At 43.4% G+C, this 24585-nt stretch overlaps 1 protein-coding gene across 3 annotated transcripts in view; it reads left to right on the top strand.

Moving 5' to 3' along the window:
- The window catches only part of EPHA4 (EPH receptor A4), a 151657-nt gene that overhangs the window by 112350 nt on the left and 14722 nt on the right, over positions 1-24585 (top strand). For all 3 annotated transcript variants that reach the window (XR_003971064.2, XM_030326654.2, XM_030326655.2), the window contains exons 6-14: positions 2943-3067; positions 4084-4243; positions 5431-5542; positions 14141-14199; positions 15994-16107; positions 16369-16554; positions 20932-20993; positions 21450-21659; positions 23554-23703. Coding sequence is in view for 2 of the 3 variants with exons in the window: in XM_030326654.2 (XP_030182514.1) it covers positions 2943-3067; positions 4084-4243; positions 5431-5542; positions 14141-14199; positions 15994-16107; positions 16369-16554; positions 20932-20993; positions 21450-21659; positions 23554-23703 (1178 nt within the window). In the remaining variant the exon portion in view is untranslated. The remainder of the gene's footprint in view (positions 1-2942; positions 3068-4083; positions 4244-5430; positions 5543-14140; positions 14200-15993; positions 16108-16368; positions 16555-20931; positions 20994-21449; positions 21660-23553; positions 23704-24585) is intronic.

Genomic DNA, 24585 nt, shown 5'->3' with positions numbered 1-24585 from the left:
GTAACAAGATTTCATGTATATCAGGAATGGGGCTTTCTTTCTAAGTACAACTCGAGTCAATAGAGGGTGTTGGCTCATGAAAAATATCTCTGAAAGCACAGTACCCGTCGCAGAGGGATGCGGCAGCAGCTACATGGACGGCATGAGAAAACGAGCTCGGGGACCACTGGGGTAGGAGAACGATCGAGAAGTGCCATTGCCAACTGCCTCATCTGGGGAAGCGAGCTGCAGCCGGGCCCACGTGGCAGGCGATGGCTTCCAGATGTGGAGTTGGAGGCTGGATTGGAAGCAGGGTAGGAAGGGCGAGGGAAGAACCCCCTACGTGGCTTACGATGTGGCCCAGATTGCCTCTTTCCTCCAGAGTGGCAGTGCGGTGAAGCCCAGAGTTTCCAGACCGGTGTCTTTGTGCCAGCGAAGGTAAGACGCTCTCCTCCGGGGAAGGAAGGGCTGCCCTGTTAGACTGCTGTGCAGTTGGTATATTTCCTCAATCTCACTTGGCGACGGAATGCCTTTGTCCCTGTGGCCTGGTACACAGGCTTTCCTGAACACGTCCGTTCAGAAAGACTTCAGACATGACAGCCACACGGCATAATACCTTTCGGGAATTAGAAGGCCGCTGCATTTCTCTTTCTGTCTCGTTTTCTCCCGTGTTTACGACAGCCGAGCCAGAGCGCGCACGGTTGGTTTCTTTGCACATTTGTGCGCACGGATTCTCCGCCTCGAGCCGCATTAGGGATATTCTATTAGTGCACGTGATTGTGCTGTGAACTCCCTGCCTGCGATATTGTGAGCACTTCGGTTGCGTTCATCTTCCCCTTCAGTGGGCACGGAAACCCTGCCGCCCCACCTTCTAAAATGGAAATCAGGTTCAGGGCCCACGTGCAGCAGTTTAGCGGTAACCCAGCCAGAGAGAAACCCAGCTCAGTTCGTCAGGGCGCCCCAAGGGCAGCCGCGCAATTCTTTCCCGAGAATCTGCCACTTATCAGGATCTGACCCAGGCCGTTTCTGAGGAGAAAGTCCATTTTATAACTTTATGATCCCCCCCCACCCCACCCCCACCCTCACCCCCACCGCTTTCTTTCTAAGTCCTTGCCTTTTCTGTTTCACTTTCCAATCCCGAACATCGGAGTTTAAGAGCCCCTTTTTATGGAGTGTATGCTAAAGTGCTCTGTTAGGCAATGTATTTATTGCCTGGAGTGAAATAGCTTTTCACAGCCGGGCAGCTTTCTTAGCCTTCTTGCGATCTCCGTATTTCAGAAAGTCGCTGCTGGCATTTTGCTGGACAATGCTTCCGTGTCAACCGGAAGGAGAGAGAGAGGAAAAACGTGCGTGTGCGTCTGTGTGTGTTGGGGGAGGGAAGCCTAATGCCGCTAATGAGCACATTTCCGGTTTTCATTTTCTTCAGATGTTCAGTGGCTTCCATATGGCTGCGGCACACAGCTCTCTGTGCATCCAGTTGGGTATTGTTACTAACCTTGGGGTTGCCTTTGATGGAGGACATGTGTATCCACTGTATCTTTCACTTGTGTTTATGCCTGAGATTCAGTCTGGAATAGCTTCCGGGGAGAAGGAGAGGGAGAGAGAAATAGGGCAGGGTGGGTGCGTGTGCCCGCGCGTGGGGACGCGCACGCGCCCTCTTGAAGCACCCCTAAGGGGAGATGCCAGGCCGCCCAATCCAGGCCTCCCGGAGGTGCTCCCTGCTGGATTAACTTGAGCTGGAAGGTTCCCTTGTGGGATGATGGCATCTCTGGTTGCTTTCTTTTCCATCAGGATACCTGTCAGATATGGTCAAGCGTGTTTGAAGTTAGCCCCAGTTCATTTTTAGTGACAATTAATTTTCACTTGTTCTCTTGTTTCCTCTGAGTTAGGGTTTGGCTGTCGTGTGTGTGCTGGGAAAGAGCAGGACACTATGATGTTGCTCCCCAGGGGCCATTGTTTGATGTCTGTTTTCGAGTTTTCCCCCGATTTGGTAACAAACAAGAATACGCATTCAATTTAGGAAGATCCCCCTAATCTCTGGTTGTACAGACCAGCTTTGTTAGGTAAGATTACAGATTTCATGAATGCCCCTCTTCTCCCTGTAATGGCACATTTGTGTCATTGTCAGTCACAGCAGAGCTCGACAACAGCGGGCTGGAGATGTGACCGTCACAAGGAAGAAGAGGGCAGCCTGGTTTTAAAGATCTCAAAATACCCCCCCCCCGACAACACACCCGGTAGAGGACCGTTTTTGTGTCTGTTTTCGGGGAATGAAGAAAGTTTGCTCCTCAAGAGGCAAAAGCAAGATCTCAGCTTCTGTAAAAATAGCTGCCAAACGTCACACATGTGCAGAGAGAACATCGTCGCTTTATTTGGGTTCATCATAATTTGCATCATCGTGCCACACGGCAGACGTAGCTACAATGGAACAGTACTTTTATCTATGTTGGAAAGGATATAGATTCTTTGCGTGTCCTACAGTACTCCGGGAAGAGTTGCAAATTCCCCTGCTGGTATAAAATTAAAGATCTGTAAGATGACTCTGGAGGTGGGATGAGGTGCAGTGTTCCTCAGCTCAAGAGGAGCTCTTCCAGTGCCTTTCCTGGCTTGCCAAAATAAAGAAGCAGGCGGTGTTCTCTGTACCTCCAGCCTTTTGTGAGACATGGCTGCAAACTCTGTGGAGGTGACGCCACAGGCCTGTGGACCGACCAGGCTCTTACTTCAGAGGTTATCTTTCTAAGACAAACCGTATGCCACGGTATTCAAGAGAATCATACGACTGGTACGCCTCTGTCCTGGGAAGGAGTGAAATGGGGACGGGGGGGGGGGGGGACGACAAGACAATCCTTGACGCTCTTCTTAAGTAGAATGAAATTATTGACTGAGACCGCCATTTTCTTCCCCATTAAAGCAAGATGTCTTTTGTTTTCATTTGTTTGTTTGTTTGTTTGTTTTCCCAATAGCACCATCGTCCATTGCTTTGGTCCAGGCTAAAGAAGTCACAAGGTACAGTGTTGCTCTGGCTTGGCTGGAACCAGATAGACCCAATGGGGTGATCTTGGAGTATGAAGTCAAGTATTACGAGAAGGTATTACTTGGATGAGCAAGCTTCTTTCCTTCCTTCCTTCTTTCTGTTCCCTCCCTCCCTTTCTCCCTTCCCTCCTTTCTTCCTTTGCCTCTCTAGTTCTTAGCCAGTTGTAAATCCAGAGTACCAGTGAATTTCAAAACCAAATGCATTTTGTTCCCCAATCGAATCCAATTATGAATTTTATGTATTAAATCAGTTATCTTGAAAAATAGGAAAAATACATTGTGTTCTAATATAACCACTTTTTTTTTCTTTCGAGTAATGGGAATCAAGATAGTGAAGAAGTTCTTATATATAAGCCTTCTATCAGTGAGAGTGACTCATAAAAGTCGAAATAATGATCTGTTTAAGTAGATCACTGCTATTCAGAATCAAGGTGTGGGTTTTGATGACTTTTAATAGAAAATCGGGGAAGGAAAATTACATTTTTCAGCCTCTTAAAGTTATAGAAAGACATTATTTTTACAAATAACTTGTCTCTCATAAAGGACAGGATTCTGAAGAGAGCTATTTGCATTCAAGATTGTCTAGAAAATGAACAATTGACTTCTCTTTCTTTTTAAAGATAATCACTTATTGGCTTCTTTATTAAAAGCAGAAAAGGGACAGGATTTATTTTTCACTGAAACCAGATTACAACATTTTTGACATTTTCTAGACAGAAAATAGAAAAAGACAAGAGAACTTCTTACAGCTATTTCTCTTAAATTGTCAACTGTGGAGTGAGAAAAGCCACCAACCATCGTCTGATGTTCTTTTCAAAAAAGATTATAAGTAAAGGTCTGGATATGGTCAGCGTCAATGGTGATCATACCTGAACTCCACGTGTCTTTCCACATCCAACATGTAACAGTGGTACTTCCCACATCAAAGAGAATATAAGGTTTAGAGAGTTTAGCAATCTCTACTTACTTTCAACTTCTGAGTGCCCTGGCCTGGTTCCTTTAAAATTGGGCCTAGAGTAGGTGAGGGATTTATTTACCACCTTCCCCAATTTTATCATCCCCACGATGCAGGATCAGAATGAGCGAAGCTACCGGATCGTCCGGACGGCTGCCAGAAACACGGATATCAAAGGCCTGAATCCTCTGACTTCCTACGTGTTCCATGTGCGAGCCAGGACAGCAGCCGGCTATGGAGACTTCAGTGAGCCCCTAGAGGTCACGACCAACACAGGTATCAGCTGCTGAGGCCCTTTTTTACAGTCTAGGTGAAATCACATTACAGTGAAATCCAAGGGGCTGTACCTCATTTTTGGTCAGGCAAACATTCTGTTGCAATGAACACTGCGTGGAAGTAAGGTGTCTGTAACTTGGAAAATCCCATGCTATTTAGAAAAGAGCATTTTTCGTATTATCTAACCTGTCTTTTTGTATGATTGAAAATGTTTTCTTCTTCTTCTTTATTTTTTTATTTTGAGTCTTCTATAAATGATGAAAGACAGGGCTGCTAAGTGGACCGATTGAGCCTTGCATAGCTCTCTTGCATTAAGATCGGAAGTTTTCTCCCTGGGAAGAGTAAAGAAGGGGCCCCTTTCCCCCCACCCCTTTTATTTCTTTCTAGGAATCTGTTTTAACCAAGTCAGGTTGGTTTTTTTTTAAAAGCCTCTTTGGACCAATATATCAAATCTTTCAACATTGTGAGTTGGACCAACTAATTGATTGAATGGAAAATGTTAACAAAGGACATGCCCGATGAATAAGCAGTTTCCATAAGATGGCTCCCCCTGTGTAATTAACCAACCAAAGTTGAGCTTACTTGAGAAGGAGACGGTAGAGAAGAATTTTCAATGTCAGTTCTAGAAAGTAATTTTATTCACAAGTTGTGAAATAAAATATGAATATAAAAACAGAAGAGGAAGTACTCTAGAATTGAATCTGAAGGGGTTTGACATTTTGGGGGGATATTCCTGGAAGGCTTCAAAGAGGACGTGGCTTTTGAGCTGGGCAATAGTAAGCAGGGTTTTGATAGATTTGGGGTGAGGGGTGGGTAAGTATTCAAACCTGCTTGTCGTTTTTGAAATTTCCAAGTGTGCTTCTCACTAAGGAACGCACCAGATCATTAAATAAGCGTTAGGGCTGAAACTAGAAACGGAAAGAAGAAAAAACAACGGGCGGTAATGTTTACCAGGGGATTTAAAAAGAATCTTCTGGTTGAAGTTCTTCACGCAGTTATACAGAGAACGTCTTCATCCCATTAAAGCTCTCTTAGAAATCCCATTGTGTAAGCACTTACCGAAGGGCAAGAGAGGCTCTGAGCGGTCCACATGGCTTCAGCACTTTGGAACTTGTGCCCCAGGCAGACAGACGTTCTAGCTCCTGGGACCTTCCCAGAAGTGATTGTTGTGTCACTGTCTTTCCCAGTGCCCTCCCGGATCATTGGAGATGGGGCTAACTCCACAGTCCTCCTGGTCTCCGTCTCAGGCAGTGTGGTGCTGGTGGTCATTCTCATTGCGGCTTTTGTCATCAGCAGGAGGTAAGCACTTAAGCCACTCACTGCCCACCCCACCCCCCATCTCGGGTTTTTATGAGGGAGCTTTTTGTCTCCTCCCCACAAAGCCCAGGCTTTTGATTAACACCATAAACAGGGCATGTGCGGTGGCCAGCTCCTTGCTCTTGGCTTTGATCTCCCCACGTCCCTGCTGGAGCTGTTGGCTGTGACTGGTGGCAGCTGAGAGTCCTGGAAAGACCCAGCTAATTCCTGGAAACCCAGCCGAAAAGCAAGCCAATGAGAGATTTCTAGATACTCTGAGCTGTAAGGTGTTACATTTATACCTCTCTTAAGCTCGGACTTACTGCCAAAGCAAAAAAGAAGCCATATAAAACGTGGGTCCAAAATTTGAGCCCTACCATTGGTCAGCTGTATTACTTAAACTCTTTCCGTCTTTTTTCCCCTTTTATAAAGTAGGGATAGAGGATCTTAGAAGATCTGCCCGTAAGAGTTACTGACAGAATTTTGATGGGTAAAGTAGAGAAGTCAGCACACAGTAGGTGCTTCAATGTGAGTTCGGTGAATAATAATTGCAACCAAAGCAAATAATTGGGCTCCGCGCTCAATCTTCTTTCAGGAAAGGCCATCAACAAGGAGAACCGTTAAGTAGGCTGTGGGCATCGCACTGTTCTTGGAGATGAATCTAAAACAGCAGATTACTTGTTCTTCTGTGAAAGTCTACAAACTAACTTGATACTTGAAAAACAATCTAGAAAAGAGAGGGAGAAATGAAAATGACCAGGCAGCCGATGTTTTTGATTGTTGCCCTCCCCAGAGGCTCCCGAGGAAATGGGCGGGGGGGGGGGGGGAGGAGGAACGGCCACTTAGCTCCAATATGTGCCCACTTCTAGGCTTCTCCAGCCTTCACTCCCCTATGCTGTCCACTATTTCACAAGGTGGAGCTTTTGGCAAAACAAATTTAAAAAATTAAAAAAAAAAAAAAAAAGCAGAACCTGGGGATGTCAAAAACGATCATCTTAAACATAACCGCTTTCATGTAATGGAAGAGGAAAATGATCTCAGAAAGGCGCAGGACTGGTCTAGGATCATTGCGTTGCCTTAATAGGAGACCCACTGTTGGCTTACCCAGCAGCCATGCTCGGCTCCCTGGCTAGGGTCCGTTGTATCCTGTCTCTCTCTGCCTCTGCTGTTGGTGACCTAACTCGGTGATATCACGACAATGCCTCTGGCCATTGCCACTGGCCTGAGCAAGCCATGGTGCTTTTTCCTCCCTTTGTGATACTTTATAATTAGGGTGATGACTGTATATCCTAATTTGCCTGGATGGTCTCAGTTGTCACATGTATTTATTAATATCATGCCTCCTCTCCCACTGTCCCAAATGTCCGGTATTGTAGAAATCAATCACGGTCACTCTCCTACAGTATGGAACAAGAACTCATCGTGAGCAGGCACCACCTACATTTGTCATTGTGTTTGTTCTTTTCGGTGCAAAGTCCACAGCAGCATGTTTGATTAGAGCCGTGAGTTCCATCCCGAAGAACCTCGAACCGCTTATTCCTTTTGCTCTGTTACACACATGAAACATACATAGACGTGCCTGTGGTACCCATATATTGCTATATCTCAGTCTTTGGAAACTTCAATTTGGCCTAAACAGAATTTGACTTTTTTTCTTTAAGATTTTTTTAAAAAATGTTTATTTTTGAGAGAGAGAGAGAGAGAGAGAGAGAGAGAGAGAGAGCATGCAAGCAGGGGAAGGGGGATCTGAAGCAGGCTCTGCACTGGGCAGCAGCCAGTCCAACGCGGGGCTCTAACTCACAGACCGCGCGATCATGACCTGAGCCAAAGTCGGATGCTCAACCGACTGAGCCACCCGGGCGCCCCCAGAATTTGAATTCCAGACGGACTTACCTTTCCTGGCATTTGATTGTGGAAGTCAGTCAGGATGAACCTCTTGCTTGTCCATTGCCTTTGGGTCTTGCGTATGTCCACATGGCGGGCACACAAACACACAGGCAACTGTGTGCAATAATCTATATCCATTTCTGATGGTGGGATGGGGGGGTTATGAAAATCACATGGGCTCTTGCTTTCATTATCACACATTTCCGCCTCTGAAAATTTGACGGTGCATCGCAATAATTTTTAACAGAAAGGAAAGACATTTAAAAGTCTCAAACTACGAAAAAAATTCTTAATTTCCTCCACCTCAAAATAACATTTGGCTAAAATTCAGCACCATGTGATGCTCGGAACCATCTGAGAGGATACTTGTTTGCAGAAAGTGGGTCTCGTCTTGTGTCTCAACCTCCTCTTTGATGTTGATGGGAGCCTTCGTCTATGCGACCAGCGTTTCTTTAGCGTTACCTTTGTCTTTTCAAGTTACCTTAACGATACCAAAGCAACGGGAATAATTAGGAAGAAGTCACCCCATCCTAAGTTTCTTCCGGATGTTCTGCTTTGACAAAAAGAAAGGAAAAGCGCATGAAAATGTCATGCAGGAAGACAGGCTCATTAAAAGCTTGGAGCTATAGAACATAGAATCGCAAACTTGATGACTTGATTTCCATGCTGCCTTTATTGATCACTTTATTCTTTAGGACAGAATGGATAGGAGGATGCATCGGATTTCCAATTATGAATCCCCACCTTCGAGAATTGAGCCTGTCGAGTTACCCAGCGATGATTCTTGTCCCTTCTCCCCCATTAAAAAAAAAATGTCACTTCCCAAGGCTGATAAACACCGCTTGGTGATTGGTCCTCAATGGATCACTTTTTAGAAAATGAAATGTCAACCCCTTGCCCTCCTATTGATTCTTCTTTAGTGTCGGCCATAAAGCTGTCACGGGAAAGCCGCCTGGAGCCAGGTAGCTGACAGGCTTTGCACCCGCTGATGCACACTCAGCTGCTTGTCCTCCGCACGCAGGCTGTGTGTTCTGTCACGCCGCAGTACAGATGTTTCAATGCGACAAGAACAGGTGAAGAGGGAGGAGACGGGTAGTGCGGACAAAAGTCTGGTCCGTGCTTTCAGTGCGAAAGGTAGTGAGCGGCACCCCCAAATGATCTCGCCGACCAGTCTGGAAACCAACCCGTGGAATATCCTGGCTGGAAAATGATAGGGCTGCTGCTTAACGTTTTAGGGCCACAGAATGTTGATGGCGGAGTCAGTGCTAGAGACGGAGAGACCCCCTTTTAAGGTGATCCCCCTCCAACGGAGGCCCACATGATGCCATGTGAGATTTTTTTTTTTAAGAAGTAGAGGGCAGGGACCCACACAGCGAGAAAAGTTTCAGCCCTTCTGATCACCTCAAAGAAAAATCTGTCTGGTGCTAATTTGTCATTGAGGAAAGAGGAAACGGCCTCAGGCTCACAGCTGGTATCTTGCTAGAATTTTTTTTTTTTTTCCCTTGATAGCAATTGTTTCATTTACTATATTTCCTTTCTACTGAGAAGCCTGAGCTGTAGGCGAGCCAGGGTAATCTCCATTCCTTTCTCAATGAGAAGATCCCCTTTTTCCTTTCGGCCAACTTGCGTGTATAAACCATTCAGGGAGCTCAGGGAAAGCATCAAACCCCCACATTTATAAACTTTATTTACGTATTTGAAATGATACGCCGAGTACGTTGGCTTAAGACGTATTGTATGTTTTTACCACCCACGTGATCTTAAGCTAATTACCTTACATTTTTTTAGAAGCGTCTACGGTCCGTGTGTCCTCCGGCCCTTGAGTTGTAATTAGAAGACCGTGTCAGCTTTGTGGGCACACACTGTCCTTGCTGCGGGGCTGTTTACGTGCTGTTCGCCTTGTATCTATGCGATGCTGTCCCTAGAAAGTTTCTCCCAAACCACGCGTGTGCGTTCTCTCAGAAGCATGACACCGTGTCCCCATACTGCTGCAGGTATTTATTTGTGGTCTCCGCAGTGGAACCACTTTATTGCTAGCTAAAGTGATTTTTGAAAGGACTGTTAACAATGACATCATAAAATGCAGCGAGAAGGTCATCACCTCCGGGACTCGATGATCGAATGTGTTAACGTTTCTCTGATCCCTGCTCCTTTATTCGTGATTTCATCAGGTTATCCCAAATACTCTTAATCTGGGTTGCTTTAGGCCAGTGTGCCCTTCCCCCAAATAATATTTGATTATTCGAGAAAAACTTCTAAGAAGAGGCTAGAATACAAGATGAGTCTCTCCTCTCTCTTTTGGTGATCAGAGACAAGTATTGCCTGATAACCAGGCATGGAGGTTTTTATACTGACTTTCTAATGATGGCTGGTTCTACTGGGTTATTGTTATGTCCATTCATGTTGGGGTATGCTGACTGTCCCCTTTTTATTAGAATTAAAGAAAAAAACAAGTGAATTGATTCTAAGAAAATAAATGAGGTGGTTGCCGCAAGATTTCTGAAAACATATATACCCGTGGCTCTGGTGTAGGAAACTACTTAATTCTAACACTGGCATCTTCTGCATTAGGATCTCGAGGCCTGGCGAGGAGGTTAAACAATTAACTAAACCGAGGTCCCACAGCTACTTAGTCGCCTGATCAGGACAGGAATCCATCTTCCCTGGCTACCGATACTGGCATAGATTATTTTCATGTCTTCCGAACTGAAAAAAACTGACCTACGTCAAAAGCCCACGTGGACGGTCCGAGCGGACCCCGATTTCAGGAGTCTCAGGGCTGGTGGGAGCAGTCGCAGTCTGTGAATTCATGTGCACGCCTAACACACACCATAAAGTCAGACTTGGCGCGTTGATTTTGTCTTCGATTGAAGGCTACGATTTTCCACTTTGGAGCTAACTGTTCGCGTAACGCTGAGCCAGTTCCCATTCAGTCTATATCTATCTTGCCTGGTGTCCTAATTGGAATATTATGATCACATAAGAATGAATGCACTCAAACGTTAGCCTCAATTGGCTCTGATGGAGTCATGTAAATTCATACAATGAGGGGGCAGATGGTACTCTGGGAACATTTCTAAACAACTTGCGTGCAATTGTACGGTTCAATTCCAACCATTTCAAAATGTTGCTCATGAAGAACATTTAGACATCATTTGGTGCAAGAACAATGACAGCTTAAGGAAGGGGAAAAAGAAGGATGGCCTCTATGAATCTTCATGGGTGATGCCATTAAATGCTGCAAAGGGTCCTCCTGGAGCCGTGCTGGTTATTACATTGCTTTATCTTCTTTAATCTGCACTTTAGCTGAATAAATTACTTACCTTTTGCTAATTAGTTTTGGAACAGTGAACCACATCAATCAAATCCATCCACTTGATCAGGGAAGTTAGTATTTTAATAAAAGCAGGGTTTTCCTGTGCTGGGCCCCTGCCACGCTCCCCCTCCAAGGTTTTGTTTGTTTTATTGAATAGTCAAGGTGCCAAAAGGACACATGGGTTGGGAGGGCAGTGGTTGGGGCTCACGCTGTTCCTCAACAATGCCTGCTAATACGCTGATTCCGCCCCCCTTTTGACGGAGGGCTGGGGAGGGCTCAGCTCTGCCTCCCAGCTCCACCTGAAGGGGAGGCTTTCCTCTCCCTCCTGCAGATGAAAGGTCCCGGCTTCCTTCTGGAGCATTCACTAACAAGCCCCCCCCCCCCCCCCACCCCGCCCTGTTACAATCAGATTGCCCAAATCCCAGGAATTAGAAGATCTTCAGCAACAAAGGATTCCTTCTGCCATTCAGGTGATCGGCCTCGGATGTCAGTTTAGAGTTAGCACTTCTTTAGGCTGTGTGGTTTCCTCCAGCCTGGCCAACCCAACTTCAGTGGGCTTCCCTGGAACGCTAACGTACACTTTGTCCAACCCTGAGCCAAGGAAAAAGAGTCATCAGGTGACACAGATGGATCCTGACTTGGGCATTTCCGTTTCCAGTGTATCATGGAAAAGCTAATCAGGCTACCATTCGTCTTTGAACAGTAATTTCTTGTGTTTCTTTCCCAGCATTTTCTGGACTCCTGGAGGGTCCTCTCCGCCAAGGAACACTGCAAGTCAAGAAGTTTCTTTAAAACTACACCTTCCCCTCTAATTTACTTCCTCCTTCTATGTTTAGAAGTCTGAGGAGGGGGTGGGCGTGGCCACCTTATAATTAATGATCCCTGCCATTTTGCATTTCCTCTGGCTTTGCACATATTTAATGGAGGTGCTTGATGTAAAACAGATAACTGCACTCCTGGACAGCTGGAGGCCCTTGTTTCTATTGGGATATTTCAGGGTCTTTTTGACAGACTCGCTGGCCATTTAAAGTTGGTACCAAAGCTCTCCTCTGCTCTATGCATTGTTTTGCTTCTTTAAAGGAAAGACATTCAAATCAGTATCGGAAATCTTAAGTGGTTCGAGAGATATACTTGTAATTTTAGATCATGCTTTTAGGAACGCTGATAAGATACAATCGCACAGACTGGCAGGACCCTATCACACCCCCGGGACCTCGCCACGCGTTTCCCTGACATAAAATCTTGTTTTCATAGTCCCTGACCTAACACTTCTATTTCCTTTAAAAGGGGAAGGGGGTGGGGAGGGGCCGAGGGGACTACATCTCCCATCCAGACGCTTGGTTTCGGGACATTTCGATGTGTTGTGTTTCCTTGATGAAGCAATGGCTTTTCAAAGCAGTGGAATCCAACTTAAGTGGATATACTGATACAAAATACAGTATTACAATAACTCTCATCAGATATCTTGATATAACTTCATCTCTACTACGAGGGGCATGTGAAATAGTGAGCAGATCAGGGGAGACGCACTCCTGTCCTTGCTAAGAGGGTCGTGGGTGAATCAGTTGCCCCATGTGCTGTGGAACTGAGCATGTCTGTCTGGCTGCCTACTTCCCTGGGGTTGTCGTGAAGATAGGATTCAATAATAGACACGATGGCTCTTTAAAAAGTTGAAAGCAAAGTAAAAATGCAAGAATTCTACACGCTTGGCAGTTAACTCTAGTGACTGAGGTCTCTGTTGACCAAGCTGCTTCCTGCTTTGTAAACAGTTAGCGGAGGGGATGATAATGTGTGCGGAACACTCTGAAAAGTGAAATGCGGTGTACAAGCGGAAGGTGGTATTACTTGCAGGGAAATGACAACGCACAGAGAGACATCTGCAGGCCCTGAGGGCCCGATCGCAGAGCTGGATCCTGCACCGAGGACAATCAGGAGCTGATGGGGGACCGTGATGGGACTGCATCTCCGGTTGTCCAGTTCGGCCCCGTTAGGTTCTCTGCTGTTCTCTCTTTTACGCGATCGTCCCACCCTTCTCTACTTGCTCAAAGTTCAGGGGTCCAGGGGTCCAGACTCTGATAGGACCACACTGCCAAGATGCTTTATGGCCTCAGTTTCCTCATTGTGAGAAATCTGGACTTAACTTGTCTGTAAAGCTCCTAGAAACTAGGAGATGATTATAAACTCCAGTGAACTCCAGTGCACTTTACATTTGGGACAGAAACACAAACGTACACATCTTATTCACTTATTTGACCTCATCGTCCCCCAAACTTTAGAAATCCGTCGTACCAACTGAGTTGAGCTTTTGATTCATTTCAGTGATATACACACATACACATATATATACACACATGCATGCATATATAACGTATCAAAATTATTGATTTAAGATTGATACGTATTCAAGATTTCTGACTCCCAAGACTTTTGTAACACCCAAAGCTCATTTCTTTAGGACATTTAGAGCAGAATACCAAATGTGAGACCATACGCCATTTTTTTGGAAAGAGATTTCGGCTACAAATGGAAACTTCTCATTTTTACTCTTTCAAGTTTTCTACAAACTCTTAAGGAACGTGATCAAGTAGAAAGCGCAAATATTTACCTTTTAAATTTTCATTAATAATTTAGGAGTTTGCAAGCAGCAGCTGAAACCAATAACCACAAAAGTATTGTTTTAAGAATATCATATATGATAATGAGGTTTTTGTCAATAACCACAACACTATTGTTTTAAGAATATCATATAATATGATAATGAGTTTTTTTCTGGTAGTGGTTTTTGTGGTTGTAGCAACAGGACTTACTATTACTTATCACATACTGAACATTATCGCCATTTGATTTATCCATAATTCACCCATGGAAACTTATTTTACTTTGGAATATGTATGGGAAAACTAGCCAATAAACTTATAATCTATCTTCAATAAGAGAAATTGATTCTGGAGATTTGAAATTATATTATAAAATATTTGCTTTATCACCTTAGTTTCTAACATTGTGGGTAAGAGCAGAGACTCTGGGGCACCTGTTTAGTGCAGTTGGTTAAACGTCCAGCTCTTGATTTTGGTTCAGGTCATGATCTCACAGTGGTGAGATCAAGTTCTGCTGAGGGCTCCACGGCCCTCAGCTTAAGATTGTCTCTCTCCCCTCCCCCACTAATGATTTTTCTCTCTCTCTCTCAAAAAAAAAAGGCAGAGACACAATCAGTTCTGATTGTGTTTGAAACCATTATTCACCAGCAAACTTTCCATAAACCTCAGTTTACTTGCCTGTGAAATGTGCACAGTATTTTTATTTGCCTGACTTATATATAGTATGGTAGCAAAGAACTTATCTTGTGGCTTACTACTTTTGAAAATAATTGTGTGTGTGTTTTTTTAAATTTTTAATAGACGGAGTAAATACAGTAAAGCTAAACAAGAAGCAGATGAAGAGAAACATTTGAATCAAGGTACAACAATTGGATTAAGAATAAATTTCATTTTTAGACTCTGTCTCGTGTTTTCAGTTTAGAAATGCCTGCATTAAATTCATGTGGCTATCAGTATTATAGCTCTTTCATAGAATTATCTAAGTAATGTACTTATTTCCCACTGAAATAAGTGATTTGGGATTGTTTCGAGTGAGGTTAAAGATGGGGGTTGGGGAAACTTCCTTTCGATTCTTCTTATTCCTTATTTTACTGTCTACCCTGAAAAAGTATTGGTCTTGCTGGTCATTTGTGTAGCTGGGTGACAAGGCTTAACAGGTGACAATTTTTCTCATGTTTGTAAGATACAGTTTTTGGAGAGGAAAAGAACAAAGAACGAACAGTAATCGCTCTACCCCCAACAATATGTGCTGTGGCATTCAGGACTACTAATATCTCTTTAGTGGGTTCTGCTTATTCGGGGGTCAAAGAATAAATTCAAAGAACTGGCCCTAGAATGACTTTACGAGGTAGAAGATTCTTAAGATCCAATAGAACATTTTGAGATGATGGCGTTGTCCTCTACCTGCCCTGTCCAACACATTAGCCAGTAGCCACGTGCACTATTGAATACTTGAAAAGGAGCAAGTGTGAATGAGGAAGCACATTTTTAATTTCTTTGATTTTTAAGTAATTTTCATGTAAATAGCAAGGTGTGGCTAATAAGTGCCCTATTGGACAGCAGCACAGGGAGGTGGAAGGAAGAGAGAAACTAGGGGTAGGAAGAATCATCTTGAGAAAGATTTTCTTGGCTACAGCATATAAAGCAATAAAGGCTATGGAATGTCTGACAACCTTCCATTTAGTCACCTTATTTTCTTTCTAAAACCATATTTTTAAAATTTGCATATGGTATATATATTTTTAAAAACAAACATGACTTTTTTTTTTAATTTAAATGAGATGATGAGGACAAGACTGATAGTTCCGGAAAATCAAGGAGATTAGGCCAACCAGTGCCCTACACCCTTTCTGTGCCCCAAAGCCCTAGGAGCTCCGGCAGGGAAAGGAGAGTTCCCAGTAATTACTGATGCTTCTTGTCCCAGCAGCCCTGGGACATTCTGAATTTCGGCTGCGAGTTGTCTGTGGGGTTTGGCTGAATGACACTTCCTGATATTCCAACCATTCACAACTAGGCTATAACACTTTCTCCAACTGCAGCTTCTGGATGACGTTCAGTGTCTTATAACACCTTCTTTCCAAAGCAGAATAAATGTGGAAGCCCAATACAGAGTGTATATTCTCTAGTCAGCTAGCTAGCATTGTCCCTCTTATCTATTTTAACCTAGCTTTCATCTTCATTTGTTAATTATTGGTCACGTGCTTAATTGGTCCAGACATTGGGCACCGTGTAAACATGGCCGATTAAGAAAGGAAGTTCCCATTATCTTCCCTGAGCGAATATAGCTGCAGATGGTGGGTGGGACACGAGCAACCGACTTGCACAAAGGTATTCAGCTTAACACATTCCAAATTTTCTTGTAGAGACTCTCTTTTCCTCCATGGGATGGGTTGTTTTCAAAATTTCCTCCTTGAAGGGTGAAGACATTCCAGGAAGTCAGTAGAGCTGTGGCCTCTTAAGTAGCTAACAATTCTTTGTTTACCCACTAATGAAAACCAGAGCAAGAGTTTAAACATTTCTGTATGTCTATCGCTAAGTATGTTTGTCATGCTAAGCAAACTTCCTCTGCTAAATATTTTTAGACGCGGACAACTTAAGTTCGTTAGCGGTTTCTGAGAAGTAGTCTGCCAACCTGTCACGTGTTTATTACTTAGGTGTTAGAACTTACGTGGACCCCTTTACCTATGAAGATCCCAACCAAGCAGTTCGAGAATTTGCCAAAGAAATCGACGCATCCTGCATTAAGATTGAAAAAGTCATAGGAGTTGGTAGGTGTTTGAGTGTCTCTCTAACAAGCAAGCCTATTTTCTTTGTGGACATTAAATATACCTATGCGGATTATACAAATGTGTACGAACATATCGCGTGTACAGGTATATATGTAAATATCTGCGTATGTGAAATTCCCTTGATCTATGTAAAACATTAGCAGAGTGCCTGGCATGTAAGTAGCACGCAACAAATGTTAGCTCTTACTTTCATCTTGAATGTGTTTCTGGCCCATCGTTGATTCGTTTTCTCTCCCAAAGGTGAATTTGGTGAAGTATGCAGTGGGCGTCTCAAAGTGCCTGGCAAGAGAGAGATCTGTGTGGCCATCAAGACCCTGAAAGCTGGTTATACAGATAAACAGAGGAGAGACTTCCTGAGTGAGGCCAGCATCATGGGACAGTTTGACCACCCGAATATAATTCACTTGGAAGGCGTTGTCACCAAATGTACGTGGGGTGCTCCTTTTACAAAGCCACGTTAGAAGTTCCTGGCAAATTAAACACACATTTTCTTTCCAGGGAAATGACAGATGGAGCAGACCCACTGATTGCTAATGGGAGGAAATCAGTGCAGGACAAGTCATTAATCTTGCCGTCAGCTCTCAATGGGTCTATGGTTTAGGCTGATACCCTATTTCCAAGGCAGCTTGTGTGAGATTTTAGGGAAATTAATATTGCAGATTTTTGGTATGCCTCGCCATCTTTCAAACCTTTGCTAGACCCAACTGATTGTCACAGGGTAGGTGCAAGCAGATGGTAAGCAAAATAAAATTTAAGTACTTTTCGTATGAAACACAACAAAAGCTCGCCACGCCTCGTGCTCGAACCTTCAGTTCCAGATGCAGGGAGTGAATCTTGGAAGTCTGTTTACAGTAACACCTGGTTGAACCTTCCTTTTTTAGCCCATTAGCATTCGCGGAGCCTGCGAACCACGCTTCGGTTAAAATACGACACAGCTCAACAGATGCATTTTGTGAAGCAAACCCTGAATACATCTGTAAGGCTGGCTAAGACCCATTTTTAAGGCACCACATGGACAGTGAGCTGAAGCGGTTACTACTGAAGGGTGGCTCTGTTCCAGGAGCCGCAGTACCTACTATTTCACTACACGGCAAAGATCTTATAAGCCCCAGGGCCGTGTCTCCAGGAAGGCCAAGGTTCCTCTCACTTGATTCAAGGTGCCTGTGAAAAGCACCCTCAGTGAACACGTGCAGAGTGGGTAAAAGGGAGCTGTGGGGAGAGAAGAGTAGGTTAAAAGAGTAAAACTTTGGTCATTAGCTCTGGGGTAGAGCAGAAAGTAAGACCCAAGAGCACATCATCTTTTAAGAAGAGACAATAAGGAGGTTCCTAAAAAGTGAGAGAAAGTGTGCCTTCATTCAGAGGTCCTCCTCAAGCTTAAACGTCCATCAGAATTCTGGAAAACGTGTTCAAACAGTTTCCTGGAGCAGGTTTTATTCCTCAGGTGGGGTGGGGCCCATGCGTTCACATTTCTGAAGATCTGGAAGGTGAGGCAAAGGCTTCAGGGCACCGGACTTGGAGACTCCCGTGTCCACGCCACTGCTAGGAAAGCATGTGGTCGTGAGCAGTTAGTTGCTCAAGATTTCAGTTTCCTCATCTACAAAATAGAGATGAAAATAGAACTTGCCCAAGAAGGTTATTTTGGATGAAAGACTTCCCGTGTTTAGCATAATGCTTGGCGAATTTAAACAACAGAAAACTTCCCTCAGTGTTAAATGGTAACGCTATGTCTTAAGAAGTACACCTTTCCCCATCATCAGAATCCCTCAAAAACGGAACCTTGGTGCTAAGGGTATATGATTTCCCACCTAAGGCGAAGGCTATGATTAGCACAGAATGCCTCTCTTTGCTTTTTAAGATTAGTTTTGCAGACAGGATATTTTTCTGTTGCCCGTTGGCCTTCGGAGCTGCCCAGAGCCCTTCACTACTTTAATTGAAAGATAACATTCTGTTTAAATACTTCTGCAGGGGTCCGGTTTCTCAAAAGGAGGCTCTGTTCAGCTTGGGGTGTTTTTTCCTGCTGCAGACAGTGATTTTCATAGCACCTCTGCAGAAGAGAGAAGAACCAGGGGATCTCTGTATTAAAGTCCCACCGCGCCTCTAAAACCCATAGCTATTACAGCTGTAACTGTTATAAACGACTGGATGCATTTGCATAATGCAGTTGTCACTGAGTTAAAATGATTTAAAATTTCCACCAGAGGAATTGGCCCCTTCCCCCACTCCACCCCCCCCCCCCCCCCCCACCACGTCCCTGCCTGTTTCAGGGGAGGAACCACCTTCCCTCCGTGAACCCAGCTGAGCCCCATTTTATAAGCCCCTCTGTTTACGGAGACATTCGTCTTTATTTCTCTTGGAGAGCTCATAAAGATTCTGACAAATGGATACTTTTAATAAACAGAAGAAGGAATGTAGAAAAATCGTGAAGACCTGCCAACAGTCAGAGGAGGGAGGCGCGAGGGCACAAAGGTGATGTGGGAGCGTGTGAATTCATTACCAGCAGTTACTTGAAGAACTCTTTAAACTGATGGGGAGATGATACATTCCCTCCACCACCCCTCCCCCTGCAACTCTCTTCTGGGGCTTCTACTCTCTTGTCCACACCTCCAGAGGGATCTGGTGAGGTAGAAGTAGGTGTTAATGCAAGAGAGTCCATCTCACTCATTGGTTGACGAAGTATCTTTTGATTGAGTTGGGTTCATTACAGCTCACTTGGATGCATTTGGTCTGTCCGTGGCCGCAGATGTAGAGGGTAAATGAATCTAAGACAGAGAGCTTCGGAGCACCTGGGTGGCTCAGTGGGTTAAGCATCGACTCTTGATTTCGGCTCAGGTCATGACCTTAGGGTTTGTGGGATCGAGTCCCCCATCGGGCTCAAGCACCGAGCCTGCCTAGGAGTCTCTCTCTCTGCCTCTCCCCACACCCTCCGTACTTTCTCTCTCTCTGTCAGCATAAATTAATAAAATTAACTTATTACAAATGTATTTAATAATTTATAAAATAAGTAAAGCAAAGAGCTTCCTATTTATTGTATTGAGGGAGGACAGAAAAGGGTTCAGAGACGACTCCCTCCAGCTGAGGGGAAAGACCGGAAGTGGTTTTCCTCACCCTTTGATCGAAGCCACGACTTCCCCTTTTTCTGCCGGCTTTCTTTCATTCATCGCTGAAAATAAACTCTCCGTGGTATTATTTCCTCATCCAAAAGTTTTACCTCGGAAAGATTGCTTAGACATGATACCAAAAACACAATAAAAAAAAAAAAATGATTGGGGTTCCTGGATGGCTCAATTTCATCTCTGGTCATGATCTCAGCATTGGTGAGTTTGAGCCTCCCGTCAGGCTCTATCCTGTCTGTGAGGGGCCTGCTTGGGATTCTCTGTCTCCCTCTCACCCTGCCCCTCCTCCCTTCTCTCTCTTACAAGTTTAATAAGTAAATAAACGTTAAGGTAAAAACATTAAAAATAAACAAGTGATTTTAAAAAATGATAACTTGGACTGTTTTGAGATTGAAAATTTCTGTTCTTCCTAATTTTTGCCTCTGAAATAAAGACATTGCCCCCCTCCGCACATCAGAACGGAGTGTATTCTGGGTGGGAAAGGTATTAAGTTAGGATGGTTACAGGAACTTTCCAGCAGTGACCTACCCCGGTCCATTTTCCCTGACTGAATGTCTAAGTCCAAACCGTCCACAAGTATAGCAATGAAAGTGAATATTTTTGATTTATCAAACGAGCATTTTATTTTCCTCCCGGGGAATCTTTTATGTTCTCTTTGCTTTAACCTTTCCCTTAGTACAATATTGAGGATTTACGTCCCCACCCCAATTCCCTCCCACAAACACTATTTAAAAAGAAGGAGTTTCAGATCTTGAGTCCATTGCCAGCCATGAAGAAACCAAAGAATGATTCCTATTTCCTAAGTTCCTCAGAAAGAAAACTAAAGTAAAATAAAAGTATAGTTCCCCCCCCCACTTCTCCCAAACCTTAAATTCATGTTATTCTCTTTGCTAAAAACAAACACACACACACACACACACACACACAAACAGGTGAAGGGGGAGCAAGGATATCCTAGTGCTGAATTAATTTGTCTCGGTTGAAATAATTTCCTGCAGCTTTTCTCTGATTTTTGTTTTTTTTGTTGTTGTTGCTGTTGTCGCTGCTGCTGAAGTTGTCCGCTTAAAGGACCAAATAGGATAACTTTTTTTATAGATAGGAAAGGGAAAAGAAAGGAGATATCTCCCGATCTGAGTAAGGTGGCGTGGGGGGGAGGGGAGGAGAGGGGTTAATATTGTGCATGCTTGAGCTTTAAGATGTGTCTGAGTAATGAAGTATCCTGCGTAGTTACTGCTCTTAGAAAGTTGAGTTTCTCTAAATAAGTAAAAAAGTTTCTCTGTCCATTGATTCCTTTAGCATCACACAAGTGGCTCTTCTGGGGACAAAATAAATTAATTATCCTAAAGATTTTTTCGCCTTTAAACAGGCCGGCCCATTTATCTTCCTCCCCTTTTGCTTGAGAGAGCAATTATCCATTCATGTGCTCCCTGGATACCGGAGGCCACTTTAGTTAAAGACCTTGTCAACAGGCCACCCAAAGGGTTAACCTTCCAGATGGAATTTAAACCTACCCGTCCTTTTAATATTTCATTCCTAGCTCCCCACAGCTGAGGCATAAGCTTGGCTTGTTTTAATTAAATTAGATCGCACAAGACAGGTGTCTTGGCAGTAAAATTGTGCACAGCCCATTTTTATCTCATTAACTGCAGTGCTCATCAAGGGTTTGTGTTTTTCTTTCTGAAAACTCTAGGTAAACCAGTAATGATCATAACAGAGTACATGGAGAATGGCTCCTTGGATGCATTCCTCAGGGTACGTGACTACTTTATATTAAACCCAAGAATGTCGGTATTTAGAAAACTCTAACAGACTCCTTGCGTCCATTCTGTTTAGTTGTATTCGTGGAATTTTTTAATGGGGCAAGGGAAGAAGAGGAGAAATAGAGAATGATGTGATTTTTCAAGGCTATTAAATAATCCATGTTCAATGAGGGTGGTATTTGATTTATTCTTGCATTGTGGGGCTATGTGAGCCGTAGATTCATTACAGTTGGATAATTTCCATCTACCACAGGAAGCAAACCCAGTTCTTAGGATACACTCTGCTAGTGAATTAGTGACTTCGGTCAGAAAGGTCCGGAAATAGTGTGGCATTTCATTGCAGGCTTGATACAGAAATCAAAAAAGATCTAAGTAATAATAAATGCTTTGGTGAAAATTAATTTGGCCTAATGCTAATGAGATTTTTCCTTATTCCTTTCCTATGCAGAAGAATGATGGCAGATTTACTGTCATTCAGCTGGTGGGCATGCTTCGTGGCATTGGGTCCGGGATGAAGTATTTATCGGATATGAGCTATGTGCATCGAGATCTGGCTGCACGGAATATTCTGGTAAATAGCAACTTGGTCTGCAAAGTATCTGATTTTGGCATGTCCCGAGTACTTGAGGATGATCCGGAAGCAGCTTACACCACCAGGGTAAGGAGGATTTGTGACCTCTGGGTTTTGACTCTGATGAAACTGTTCCTCTTTTCTCACTTTGATGTTTAAGCCCTTTGTGATTTTGTAAGTTTCCTCATCCTTCCGAGCCTCTTCATATCCCCGCATTCATTTTCAAGCTGTGTTTCTGAGAGGGATTTTGAAACCGCCTTAAGATGTGTGACTGCTTTAAAAACGGCAAACTAGAGCTTTGAGTAATTACTGTATTTATTACACTTAATTTTTCTTCTTTTCCTTCCTTCCCTCCTTCCTTCCTTCCTTCCTTCCTTCCTTCCTGTTTTAGATTTTCCATTTGATTCTTTTCTATTATTAAAAAGTCTTCTTATTTTAAACAAGGTAGAGCAACGTTTCTAGTTGGTTGGCCACTGAGTCTGAGGATGTGTACACAGGATTTATAAATCATTTACACTGTGGAAGGAGTTTTCAACTTTAATGGCCTTCGTTTTACTCCTGGTAGATAGGCCGGATTAGGGCACAGTTAAGAGTTATCAGTATACAGTTAATGGCTATCCTCTCTTAGCTGGACAATCTGAATATAAGATACTAATGGAATAAACAGAATCCTAAAAGTGTTTGGCCATTACGGCTGGGCACTGCTGAAATCAACGGAAAGCAGACATTTTCCTCCTTTGATGCTCACTTTGCATTTACAATCCTAAGCATTGTTTTTGTTTGTTTGGTTGGTGGGTGGGTGGGTGGGTGGGTTTCTTTTCTTTCCCTGGTAGTGTTCTATGGCCGTGGCTCTAGCTTTGAATCTGACACATATATCCACTTTTGAATTCTAAGTCCATTCATGTAAGAAAGAATGCATCTTTGTGAATACTGAAGATCTTGTATTTTTACCAGTTATTTGGAGAGGAAGATTAAAGGAGGCTTTGAGAATGATCCATTTACGTAGATTAAACCTTAGCCAACTAGTTAAGGAAGGTGGAAGGCAGCGCAAGTGTCCTTCTGTATAGAACAAGTAGAAATGTAACACGCTGGGTTTTCAGTGTTTCAGTCACACTACAGTGAATCAATGTCATTTCTAGTACTGTTTAGTGTCTTGTTTAGCAGCCTCAGTAAAGCAAGCTTTCAAATGATGTTCTCTGGAAACGCTGGAGTCTCAAGTTAAGTTGTATTAATTTCCCCAGATGGAACCTGAGGAAATTTGAAACTTGATTCAAAACCCCTTTCACCTAAGTGTAATAACCAAACAATAGACATTTGGGGCAAAGAAAAAAAAATCAAGCACCAATTTTAAACTTTTTCTGGGTAATAGTCAGTTCCTTTGCCACGTTTGCAGGTGCCCTCCCTCCATTAAAGTCAGTAATGACATTAGCATCTGCTACTTGTCTTCCTCTAAGAGCCTGCGTAATGTGTTATCTTCTAACCATGTTAAGCATCTTTCTCATGCTATATAAAAGTAGGATGGCAGTGTGGAGGATAGAAAATTTCATACTTAACTTCCTTAGTTCATGACTCCAGAAGCAATACTAAATATCGCTATTGTGCTGCTGGGTGAGAGAATTCAGCAAGAAGTCAAAGTGAGCGTCCGCTACGCATCCACTGATATACCGTCATAACATATGCATGTTGTAAATCCTGCGATTTCCTTTCTCCTACAATATCGCCTGAAGCAGAACTCAAATAGGTAGGCTCTTTAAAAAATAATTAAACAGACTACTTGTTCACTTCCCTGTGACCAAAGAAAACACATGAGAAGTGTCTCAACTTAGAAGACTAGTTAAAATAAACAAGTCTCTTATTATTGTTTGGAGAGCTATCTCAGGAATGCTGTTGTCCTGCTTGGCAAACAGTAAGAACATTCAGGGACTAAAATGGCACATCAGTGATGTACTTAGGGAATAACTTATGGCTCGAATGTTCACAGGGTGGCAAGATTCCTATCCGGTGGACCGCGCCAGAAGCAATTGCCTATCGTAAATTCACATCAGCGAGTGATGTATGGAGCTATGGAATCGTTATGTGGGAAGTTATGTCATATGGAGAGAGACCCTACTGGGATATGTCCAATCAAGACGTGAGTCTTTATGTTCTGAAATATATGTCTCTGCATTGAGATTCAGGAAGGATTGCATCAGTGTATGACGGAGTAGGCTTGAGCTTGAAACTCAAGATTCTCAATACAAATGTGTGTAATAATCTCGTTAAACCTCACAGTCACGGATTTCAAGGACCAAAATTACGTCGCCTAAATGGGGGTAGTATGAGAGACCAACTCAGTAGATTTATATTTTTATCTATAAATTTATAGATTTAAGGGGGCGCCTGGGTGGCGCAGTCGGTTAAGCGTCCGACTTCAGCCAGGTCACGATCTCGCGGTCCGGGAGTTCGAGCCCCGCGTCAGGCTCTGGGCTGATGGCTCGGAGCCTGGAGCCTGTTTCCGATTCTGTGTCTCCCTCTCTCTCTGCCCCTCCCCCGTTCATGCTCTGTCTCTCTCTGTCCCAAAAATAAATAAAAAACGTTGAAAAAAAAATTAAAAAAAAAAAATTTATAGATTTATATTCGATAGATTTATCTTTTACGTGATTAATGCTCCAATCCACAGTGGCATACAATTCAACTTTGATTTCTAGGAAAATACAAGGATATATGAAAAACGCAAATTTCACATGTGAAAAAATGGACACCAAGGGTTTATCTGAAGAGAACTAGTGAATATTTTAAAGCTGGCATAGTTGTAATTAGAGCTTGCCCCTTGAGGACTCTAAAATAAAGCTTCACTAAATGACCCTTTGTAAATTATGCACATCCCTTTAAATGTACCATCTGGACTACTGCGTAAGGGAGTATCCACAATGCCTGCAATTTCAGAAAAGCATTCAATAATGACACTAATAAGATTCCAGAGTAATAGAATTTAATTACAAACATCTCCAGTGAAAAAGAAGGAAAAAACCAG

The sequence above is a fragment of the Lynx canadensis genome, chromosome C1, assembly GCF_007474595.2.
Source record: "Lynx canadensis isolate LIC74 chromosome C1, mLynCan4.pri.v2, whole genome shotgun sequence".
Taxonomy (NCBI): domain Eukaryota; kingdom Metazoa; phylum Chordata; class Mammalia; order Carnivora; family Felidae; genus Lynx; species Lynx canadensis.
Note: the sequence above shows the minus strand (reverse complement) of the source record. Positions and strands in the feature narration are given on the sequence as shown.